Below are 10,874 nucleotides of genomic sequence, written 5' to 3'. Positions count from 1 at the left end.
AATATGAAAGAGGCCCAGGCAAACTGGATGACCGGGGTGGGGTGAAGGTTCTCCTGATGAGAGCCTGGAGAGACGACTCCCCTCACTGCTGCCCTGCTAGGAGATGACAAGACAGTAACATCGGCAGCCACGGATTAATCGAGGGTGTTCTATGTGCCAGGCACTTACCTCATATGATACTCAACCCTATCAGGCAGGGACTCTTCTCCCATTTTACAAATGAGGAAACTGAGCCTCAGTAGGAGATTTTGAAGCCCCAGAGATCCAGGGGTATGATAATCCTGGCTTCAAGTTCCAGGGTCCTCGTGGAATGGGGTAAGGGATGTGCAAGTCACCTATTTAGAGGATACTTTGGACCCTGTTTTGTGTATGTGTGGTTAGGAGGTGGGCGAGTGGGAAGGAAACGTGGATGGACCTTGAAAGCATTATGCTAAGTGAAATAAATCAGACAAAGACAAATACTGTATGATCTCACTTCTATGTGGAATCTAAAACAAAAGTCAAACTCCTAGAAAAGGAGATCAGATTTGCAGTTATCAGAGGCAGAGGGGAGGGGGACCGGGAAATGGAGGAAGGTGGTCAAAAGGTACAAACTCCAGATTTAAGATGAATAAGTGCTGGGGGTGTAATGTACCACATGATGACCAGAGCTAACACCGCTCTATGAGACACCAGGAAAGTTGTTAACAGAGTAACTCCTGAGTTCTCATCACAAAGAGAATTTTTTCCTTTTTCTCTTCTTTCTTTCTTTTTCTTTTTTATTGTATCTTATGAGAAGATGAATGTTAGCTGAACCTATTGTGGTCATCATGTCACAATATATGTAAGTCAAACCATGGTGCTGTATGTATGCCTTAAATTTATACACTGATGTATGTCGCTTATTTTTCAATAAAACTGGAGGAAAAAAGTTTTTAAAAAGAATGCCAAGGGACCCTATGAGTGCAGACTGAGTGTAGGGGGTCATTCCTAGAGTCCAGGTGACAGCAAAATGGGGTCAGTTAACATGCAAATGGAGGTCTGGCTGGCCCACTGGGTCCCTATAACCCCAGGCTTGCCCTGGGAAAACCGAGCTGGGCCTGGCACATGTAAAGAGATATGGCAAGGGGGGAGGACAGGGGAGGTTATTTTGGGAGGTAAAAGGGGAAGGGGCCGTGAAATCCAGGTCAGGGAAGGGCTGCCCAAGAGAGGAGGCAACTAAGAGTTGAGGCTGAGCCCTTAGAGGAGAGGGTGATCATAGGGACCCCAGAGAACCAGGCATTAATCTGTATGGAACTTGCCAGGTGCCGGTCTTCAAGCTAAAGAAACAGATCTCTTGCCCTGGCCCTGGCCCAGCCCCTCCCCCAGAACTCCCTGTCCCTTCTCCTCCCTACCTCCAGTCCTTCTCCTCCCCCAGTGATGCATCCAGCCCTGCCCCACCCCAGGGCCACAGCACCTCTTCTCCCTCCATCCAATGACCCCCAGGCCCTGGCAGGGTGCCACCAGCTCCTAAGAATATCCTATCTGCCTCACTCACTGTATGGATTGACATCTGGTCCTACACCAACACGGTAAGTTCTTCACTGAGTCTAACCTCCATCCCTTCAGTTACAGCAGATCATTTTCATGATCCTGCCAGTAGTGGAACTGGAAACCAACCCCACCTGTAAACAAGCCACCCCACCAGGAGTTTCCCTCTTCATCCCCCAGCATTCTCCCCTCGAAGGCCTTTCACCTGCTTTCCCAGACCCATAGTTTAGCAAGCAGAAAGAGAAATCTATTTCACAAGCATTATCGGCTCCCCACCCCCAACACTCCGTCTGCTGATACCCAGATGGTCCTCTCTCCCGGAGCCCTCCACCCACTCCCATCCGCACTTCAAGAGAGAGGCTCTGGCCTCTGGAGACCCTTTAAGATCTTCAATTCGCCCTCCCTGTCGGCCAAGGGAACTGTCGGCGCCGGGACCGCACCCCTCTCCTCCAAGTTTTCACCTTTGCCCTAGTGTTTTCCTCTCCAGGACAAGTCCCTCTCCGTGTCTAGCCTTCACCCCTCCTGCTGCATGCCTAAATCCCCTTTCCTTCTTTGCTCTATGAGACAACCCGTTTTCAGATCATAAATGAAATCTTCCTCTCACGTTTGCCGCCTCCTCTTGGCAGCGCCCCTCCACCTTCCCACTCCTAAAACCCGTCCCAGCCTAGAGAAGTTCTCCGTCCCGCTCCCCAACCCCCCCCTCCCTGCCCGGAACTCTGAGGACGCCTGGATGCGGGCCGGGGCCGCCGACCACCGCCCGGACCCGGCCACACCCGGCTCGCCCGCCGGCGGGGTCTCCCGCAGCCCGCGGCGCAGCCACGACGGGGTTAAAGTTCCGGGCTGGGGGAGGGGGAGGGGGCCGGGAGGGGCGGGTGCGGAGCCAATCGGCGGCCGCAGAGTCCCCGGGGCCGGGAGCCGGGAGCGCGGGGCCGGGAGCCGGGAGCGGAGCGCGCCGGGCTGGGGCCGGGGCCCGAGCGGAGCGGAGAGGGAGCGCGCCCGCCCCAGCCCCGAGTCCCGCCGCCCGCCCTCCCGCCGCAGCGCCGGCCCAGCGGCCGCCGCCCCAGCCATGGAGCAAGACAACAGCCCGCGGAAGATCCAGTTCACGGTCCCGCTGCTGGAGCCGCACCTTGACCCCGAGGCGGCGGAGCAGGTGCGGAGCAGGGCGGGGTGGCAGGGGACTCGCCCAGCAACGGACGACGGACCCCTGGGCTGTGGGATCTGAGAAACCCGCTTCGTCCGCCCTTCGCAGGGCGCCCCTGTGAGGGCGACCGCGCTCGGTTTGGGGGTCTTCTCTCCCCTCCCCCACCTCTGGAGCCACATCCCCGTCTGTGCGAGGGCGAGCGCCTCCACTCGAAGCCTGTCCCCCGCGGAGGGTCGCTCTCTGCCTCCCAGGCCTGGGGGAGGGGGCCTGCCTGAGGACACGACCCCTACCCCCCTTCGCCAGGTTTGCATCCCCCACCCACTCAACACCCCCCCCCCGCAGAGTTTCTGAGCTCGATGGGGGCGCCGAAGGGTACGGCAGCCTTGCGGGAGGGGCTCGGGGCGGGGGTGGGGTTGGGGGCGAGAAGGTAGGTAATGGAGGGAGCCTGGTGCTGTCGAAAGGAGTTGAAAGAAGAGAAATCGCCTCCCTGGTCCTCCCCTAACTGAAGGCTACCTTGTCTGACCCCAGAGAGTGAGAAGAAGAAGAAGGAGCTGGGGAAAACTGAAAGGGCTGGGGCTTTGGGGAGAGGGGTGGTCGGGTCCAGAGGCCGAGGTTCCCCTCTTCTGCAAGTCTGGACACGTGGGTCCCTAGTCCCAACTCCTGCCCTTTGGAGCAGGGAGTGGGGTGGCATGGAGAGAATGGTACCGGGAAGCCAGAGGCAGGGGCTTTCTGGGGGCTGGGGGCAAGGGACCCCCTATGCAAGGGAGCAGCACTGTGCTGGCCTTGGCTCAGTGGGTGGGAGTCCAAGGCCCTGGCCCAGCCCAGGGCCTGATCTATTTTTAGCTCGGAGCCGCCTGGCAGAGGTGGCAGTGGATGACAGTGTGTGAGCAAGTGTGTGTCTCAGGGAGAGTGAGCATGTGTGTGGAGAGGGTGACCGCCCGTGGTCACTACTACCACCCATTTACCAAATATTTGCTCATTTGCTCATTGCTCCATCTCTTTCTGTGTTCTCTGTCCATTTCCCTGGACATCCCTATTCCTAAGGAATATCCACTGGCCACAAGGTCAGTTCTCCATTCCCCCCAACCGGCTCCCAGGGCTCTGGCTGGGCCTCCCCACCTGAAAAAAACTCTGTGACCTCTTGGGATGGGCTGGAGAGAGTGTCCTCTGTCTTGCTTTGCTGGAATAAGGTCAGGGTGTGAAGGGAAGGGTCGGGACACACACTCTCCCTGTAACTTCAGCTTCCCAAAGTGTGGGCAGGGGTGAGGAACCTGCCCCCGCCCCCTCTCCCTGGCCTGAGGGGAGCCGCCTCTCCAGACCTCGAAGGGGTGACAGTAGGAGGGACTGTGGGGAGACCTCAGGCCTGGTGAGGATGAGGAGGGTAGAGAGCCCGAGCTTGGGGAGTGTTCCCCCAGAGTCAGGGGCAAGGCTGTTATGCCCGGAGGCAGGGACTGGCTAAGATAACCTCAGACTCAGAAAAAAGGCCCCATGAGTAGGGGCTGGGGGGGTTAGGGGTGAAGTGACAAGAAGGACTGCCTCCCACCGGCATACACAGGTCTCACTGCCTGACACCTGCATCTGTTTGGTGTTCGAGAAGGCAGGTGTCGGTGTGTGTGTCCGGAGGAGGAGGGGGTAGGCCAGCTGGTTCAGGGGTCAGGAAACAGAGGAGGAGGAGAAGACAGTGGTAAGGAGCCAGAGTGAAAAAAGAGCTAGGACTTCTGCCTGCTTTTCTCTAATATTCCGAAATTGGTGTCCACTAGACCTGAAATTCTACCTGCAGTCTAACCTCGGCCCCTCTTGCTGTGTTGCCCAAGTGTGTTACCCAATCAAAAAGCTCCAGGCGTGGCAGGAGCTCCTAATATAGACGGACATGGAAGAGCAAAGGGGGTTAGAAATCATGAGTTATGGAGCACAGAATGGCAGGGGAGGGAGGGGTGCCCACAACTACCAGGTCTTTGGCATGACTGGTTTGGCAGCAAATCAGAGGCAAAGGCACCAGGTGCCCTTGAGCAGTAGAATTTGAGATAGGTGCAAGAGAAAGAAGAGAGGTGATCTATTCATTTCCCAGTAGTTCAGGTGCCTGGGAGGTGCTTTAGGAAGGCTGACCTGACTCCCTGCTGCTATAGGATATCAAAATTCTCAAAGACTCTGAGTGCCTAGAAATCTTGTCCAAGGCAAGGAAATGGGCTAAGGGACCTGTCCAACATCACAGAGCCCTGCTGCGCTCTCAAAGGCCCTTTCTGACGTGCTTGTGGTCCCTTCTCAGGATCCCAACTTCCACTAACACCCCCACCCTCTCCCTGTCTCTCTGACTCCTCCACAGCCAGCATGCCCCCTCCACCCACAGCAGGAAAGAAAGAAAAGGGAGTCCTCCCCTAGGGAAGGGATGGCCCTCACCCTGCAGATGGGAAGCCGACGTGCCCGCCTGCTGGTGCCCAGCACCTCCGCATCAGGAACGGCCAGACCGACTCACAACTAATGTCTGTGTAGTGCCGATGTGTATGTGCGCGTGTGCACACACCCACACAGGACTGCTACTGCCAGGGACCTTGAAATGTCACCCCAAACAGATGTCGCTGGAATCTCCAGAGAAAACAATGACCTACCCCAACCTACCCCCCCCCCCATTGTACGCATCCCATTTCTTTAGGGAGAGTCCCCCTCTCAGACTAACACTGTGCCTCTTGCTAGGGCTGATACCCACTTTCTGGGCATAGAGAAGGGCAGGAGTCTTACCCCACCCCCAAGAGTAGTGATACTAAATAATGGGACACAGAAAAGAGAGGAATTTGATCCTTCAGGGTCCTCACCCTACTACTCTCAGCCCTGGATAATTTTAGCCCCTTTCCCAGCCCGTTTAGCCTTCCCTCCTCTCTTCTGCCCTGGAGGGAGCTGCAGGGACTCCAGCCCCACGGGTCCCCTCACTTCCAAGCCTCTAAACCCTCCAGAGAAAGGGGAAAAAAACCACATGTCCCAGGAGTCCTTGGACTGACTTCAACAGCAATCAACTTTATTGGCAGCGTGGACAAAAGAATAGCAACCGCCCCGCGGACGGTCTGCTTTTATATGTTAATTTCTTAGACTGGGACCCTGGAGCCCAGGGTAAGATTTTTCAGTGACTTTAGGCCCTGACTAGACTCCTGCTAGTATTTTATTTACCATGATGAGGATTTCCCCAGACCGCATTTCCTGACAAATTAGAAAGGCAGTGTGTCCCAGGATAGGGAGGACTTTGGGGAATGAGCCAGCTCGCGGGCCAGAGAAATGCACCTTCAGCACTACCTTCCCTGAGCCGTCCACCCAGGCTGGGTGAGGACTGAGGGGTGCTCTCCACCGATGCCGGCACACCAAAGGTTAATGTCTGTTTTGGGGGGGGGGCTGGACCACTGAGGGAAAAGCCTTGGCCCTCTCGGGTTATTTCTGACGATTGGTCAGGATGGACAGAAGGACAGCAAGCCAGAGATCCATGCATGAGAGCAGATAGAGCTGCTGAGACGGAGCGCTAGGGAGATGTAGAAACAGAAAGGGGGGTGGGGGGTCTTTTGGGTCCCCAAGGGGGAGGGGTGGGCCCGGGAATGTCCATCTTGGGATGGTAGGTTCCGTGTAATGGGGCATTTTTTGAGGGATAGTAAGCGGGGAGCCTGGATTATGTTGCTGAGTGGGATTGGGTGGGGCTTCGATGCTTCCACGTGCACTTGACCTCTTCCCTCAGATCCGGAGGCGCCGCCCCACGCCTGCCACCCTCGTGCTGACCAGCGACCAGTCCTCCCCAGGTAACCCCAGGGATGGGTCGCTGAAGGGCGTGGGGGCTGCTGAGGACAGCCGGGTCCAGTGAGAGAAGGCAGGCGCCGGCTGGAAGGGCCGATCAGAAGAGTCAGAGAGAGCTAGCTCCTCAGCCCCCGGGGTCGGGAAAGCGGTGGCTGCAGTCGCAGGAGGATTTCCTTTGCTTTGGCAAGATGGAGCAGTGCTGGGGCAGGGGAGGGAGAGCACCTGGCTCCTAAGCCCCCCAGGAATTGGGGTGGTCAACTGAGTGCCGTTGCTATGGCAACAGCCTTCCAGGTTTCTCCAGCAACTGAGATGCTGCGGCCCCCACCCCCAGAGGCAGTGACAGCTGTGAGGGGGAGGGACCGCCTCCATCAGCCCTCTTCCCAGCCCCCAGAGGGGAAGGCGAAGGTCAGATGCTGCTCAGGGAGCAGCTGGTATTCCGATCACCCGCGTGCCCAACGAGGCCTGGGGAGAGAACCAGGTCTCCAAGAGTGTGGGGGAGCTTGCCAGGACAGGGGCAGAGAGGTGGTCATGCTCATAAGCCAGCCTGGAGTTCAGGATGCCCGAGCCTCCAGCCTGCACCCAACTACCAAAAAGGATTGTACGTCCCTGCACGGGATAAACTTGCTGTTCTTTATCCGGGATTCCCTCCCATGCAGGGTTCAGTTCTGGACCTGGGGCGGGGGCAATGGTTGGGAGGAGAGGGAGGAAAAGAGCCAAAGGACCACAGATCCTTCTTCAGGAACCTCCAGGTCTGAGGCAAAGATATAGACAGAGATTGACCACAGAGTCAAGGACAGGACTCCGTGCGGGGAAGAAAGCAGGGCAGGAGGGAGCCTGAAGGGAGCGGGCCTGGGGCAGCCATTAGGGCCATCTTCCTAGGGGCAGATCAGAAAAGAGGTGATCGCCGAGGCTCCTCCCCTTGGGAAGTCAGCTCTGTAGGGACCCCTGAGTTTTCAGTCCTCTTCACTTTCTCCTTTCCCTGTTCCCCTCAGAGATAGATGAAGACCGGATCCCCAACCCGCTTCTCAAGGTGAGCTGGTCCCTCTCACTCAGCAAAGCCCAGAGAACCCAGTGACTCCTCAGGGGATTCTTCCTCAGCCCCCCACCCAATCTGAAGGGCCTTTTGACTCCCGCTCCTCTGCATCCCCTCAAAGGAGCACGAGCGGACACATACACACACACACACACACACACACACACACCGTATCCCCCAAGCCCAGTCTCCTTGCTCACCATTGTGTGGGGGAGGGGAGCGGCTGGGAAGCAGTAAATTTCGCCCCCCACTTTCTGAAGCCCACAACTGACCCCAGTCTCCAATCCAAAAGCATGGCAAGGCTCAGAAGGCGGGGGAGAAGGGCTGGCCCCCCACCTGTGCTCTGTGTCCTTCACAGTCCACGTTGGCCATGTCTCCACGGCAACGGAAGAAGGTGACGAGGACCACACCCACGATGAAAGGTTAGGAAGACCCCCCCTTCCCGTCCCTTCCTTCCCCTCTGTGCCTGAGGCGGAGCAGTGGAGCTAATGACCCCTTTGGAGGGAATCCTTGGGAAGTCCTTAAAGCTGCCTTTATTATAGTCGGATTGTTGCTAGACAGTCTGGGCTGCCTCTGACTAGCTGGGAGGCCTGGGGGAACCTGCCTCACCTACTGAGCCCTGAGTACCCCCTCACTATGGCAGCTAACTAGAATATGGAGTGCTCACCACACAGAAGGTACTCGAGCATTTCTTGAATCTAAATGGAGTCTTTCCTCTTGCCCCCATGGGAGATGGAGTATCCCAGCGAGTCAGGAAGATCTTTGGTTCCTGAAGGCCCTGCCCGTCCCCTCCCTTACTTTTGAAGGAAATAGGTTTTATTGTGTAGCTTTAGGACCTCCCTGTTGCCCAGCAGATACACACACACACACACACACACACACACACACACACACACACCCCGCCCAGTTCAGATCTCAGAGGATGGAAAAGTCAGGCCAGCAACGTCCGACGGCCCTTCAGTGGGGCTGTGGAATTGGAGAGTCCACAGAGGAGACTCTGAACAGTCATGTCCCTCTCTTTCTCTGTGCCCCCAGAGCTCCAGATGATGGTTGAACATCACCTGGGGCAACAGCAGCAGGGAGAGGAACCTGAGGGAGCCGCTGAGAGCACAGGGGCCCAGGAGCCCTGCCCACCTGGGATCACAGACACAGAAGCGGAGTTAAGGCTGGGCACATCTGGGAAAGCACAAAGTACGTTCAGGCTGGGGAGGGACTGGCCCAGGAGGAGGCAGACCTTACCCATCATGGGGAGGGGTCTAATCGTAGCCAGAAACTGTCTTAAGAATATGGATGTATTTATATGTACTGCACGTATTTGCCTGTGTGCCCCTTTCCTTGCTGAATGACCACAGCCCCTCCCAGCTCGAGCCGCAGAGCTCCCTGCTGGAAGGTGCGAGCCCACTGTAATGGGAACAGCACTCACAGGCTAGAATCCTGGCTCTGTCACTTTAGCAGCCCACAGGCCTCCAGCAACTTCCTTAACCTCAGTCTGTAAAATGATAACAATGATGCCTCTGGCCTCGGGTTGTTTGTGAAAATAAAATGAGACCAGTTCTTAGCCCAGCAGCTGACACATACAAAGCAGGCAATAAATGGGAAGTGCTGTTAACACCTGCCCGCAGTCCCTGATCCCACGTGGATTCCAGAATCCAGAGTTCTTCCAACTATATGAAGGTGACATGGTACACGCACTGCATTTTACATAACACCCCAGCAGAGCGCCCTGTAATCAAACACGTTAATATTTCTGCAGTGAACTGAATGGTCCCACTAAATGGGATAAATAAAGACTACAGATAGTCCCATATGAGGTCAGGTTTAGCCAAATTGTACCCAAACTTTTTTCACTCTCCTTTGAAGGTTTTTTTTTTCTAATTTCTGATTGCCAATTAAAAAAATAATAATAATAATGACCCTGTAGTCATAGTTGTGATTAGAGAAGACACCACTGGGCTTGTCCGATTGCCCCCAGCCTGGTCTTGGGCTGTCTCTGGGGTCACTGGAGCATCAGATGGGGTAAGAAGAGCAGCAACCTCTGCCAGCCTTCATGAATACTGCCTTTCCCTCCCACCGCCCACTTTCCCTACTTAGAGCCTGCAGAACCTGTCCCTAAGGCTCAGGAGAGAGTCAGTGAGAAACCCAGCACAGAGGAGCCCACAACCCATATACCACCACTGGATTCCCAGGGAGCCAACTCGGTAAGAGCCCAGGGCTGGGTGGCCCGGTCTCCAGGAGAGCAGGCCGTGTGGATACGGGCAAGGACTAAGATCTGGAATCAGGGAAAGGGGGAACAAAGGACCAGCTTCAGTCACTGAAAAGCTGTCGTCTCAGGCAAGAAGATTTGGGGGGTATTACGTATCCACGGACAAAGAGAAATGGGATGAAGCCGCAGGACGAAGGACTGGGGTTGGGCTCAGTACTAGGGTTTCTGGCTCCTGGAATGGGTGATGGCAGTCCGCCATCAGCTTTCTGAGAAAAGGTGTTTGGAACCCAAAGGGAGATCCTCATGTCCTGCCTGGAGCGGAGGCATTGATGAGATAGCCTCGCGGGCTTTGGTCTTACAGTTCCCCCTCCCTGCGTGGGTGGGACACATGGGGGGACTGGTGTGGGACATCAGAGGTTAGACATTTGACGACGGGCAGAGCAGCAAGGGTGGGGACAGGGGGCCCTCTGGTCTCTCACTCCCCCTCTCTTTCTGTCCCTCCCCCACAACAGGTCTGAGAGTGAAGGAGGTATCCTGGAATGGAGACTGCAGTTGGGAATGCATGGACACTGGATCTGTTTCTTATTCTTCACTTTTAGGGAAAATCTCTTGTTTTTAAAAAGTGATAAATTTGGTGTTAGGTCCTTGGTATTTTCCTTCTTTCCCGGCTTGGAGAATCCTTTCTCCCTCCCTTCTTGTCCTGCCCTCTCAGCAGCCCCCTGTCCTTCTGCCCAGCTGGTCTGGAAAGGAGGAAATTGGGAAGCTGGGCTGGAGCTTTAAGAAGGGGGTTGGGGGTGGGGAGAGTTCTCTCCCCCAACCCTGCCCCTACCTGCTGTGGCAAGAAAGATAGGGGTCAGACAGGTGTAAGGACTAACTTCCAGGGCACCAAGAAGGAAGGAAAGGCCTGGGTTCTCTTCTCTTAATTGAGGAAAAGATACCAGCACACGGCAGGCCTGCCCTGCAGCCTGGTGAGACTTGGGAGTTCAAAGGCCGGTCCAGCTGTGCCTGTCCTGTGGCCGCCGCCTGCTGGACAAGGTGGGGGGGAACTGCACCCTGGCCCTTGGCCCAAGGGGAAGAGGGGGTGCTGTGTGGATGCCTCCTTGTCCTCCGAGCCTCAGTGAGTCCCAGGCTTCAGGATATGGTCCCTCCTCCAGCTATGAGACCACCGCCCCTATTCCAACCCAGTAGCAAAGATAGGTTGAGAACACGGTGGCTATTAA

The 10,874-nt window shown here is 56.2% G+C and overlaps 1 protein-coding gene across 3 annotated transcripts; it reads left to right on the top strand.

Moving 5' to 3' along the window:
• The first annotated feature begins 2,405 nt into the window (after positions 1–2,405).
• PPP1R1A (protein phosphatase 1 regulatory inhibitor subunit 1A) lies at positions 2,406–10,298 on the top strand. Of its 3 annotated transcripts, none has more exons than XM_036124257.2 (7): positions 2,414–2,659; positions 6,363–6,423; positions 7,411–7,448; positions 7,744–7,873; positions 8,487–8,642; positions 9,543–9,649; positions 10,167–10,298. In XM_036124257.2, the coding sequence occupies exons 1-7, from the start codon at positions 2,576–2,578 to the stop codon at positions 10,170–10,172; spliced, it is 582 nt and encodes a 193-aa protein (XP_035980150.1). In that variant the 5' UTR covers positions 2,414–2,575; the 3' UTR covers positions 10,173–10,298. The 3 variants fall into 3 exon arrangements, with proteins under 3 accessions (XP_077932223.1, XP_035980150.1, XP_035980152.1); XM_036124259.2 differs by having other exon boundaries at positions 2,417–2,659; positions 7,810–7,873; XM_078076097.1 differs by lacking the exon at positions 8,487–8,642 and having other exon boundaries at positions 2,406–2,659.
• Positions 10,299–10,874: the final 576 nt, after the last annotated feature.

Source organism: Halichoerus grypus, chromosome 6 (genome assembly GCF_964656455.1).
Source record: "Halichoerus grypus chromosome 6, mHalGry1.hap1.1, whole genome shotgun sequence".
In the NCBI taxonomy this organism is placed as follows: Eukaryota; Metazoa; Chordata; class Mammalia; order Carnivora; family Phocidae; genus Halichoerus; species Halichoerus grypus.
Note: the sequence above shows the minus strand (reverse complement) of the source record. Positions and strands in the feature narration are given on the sequence as shown.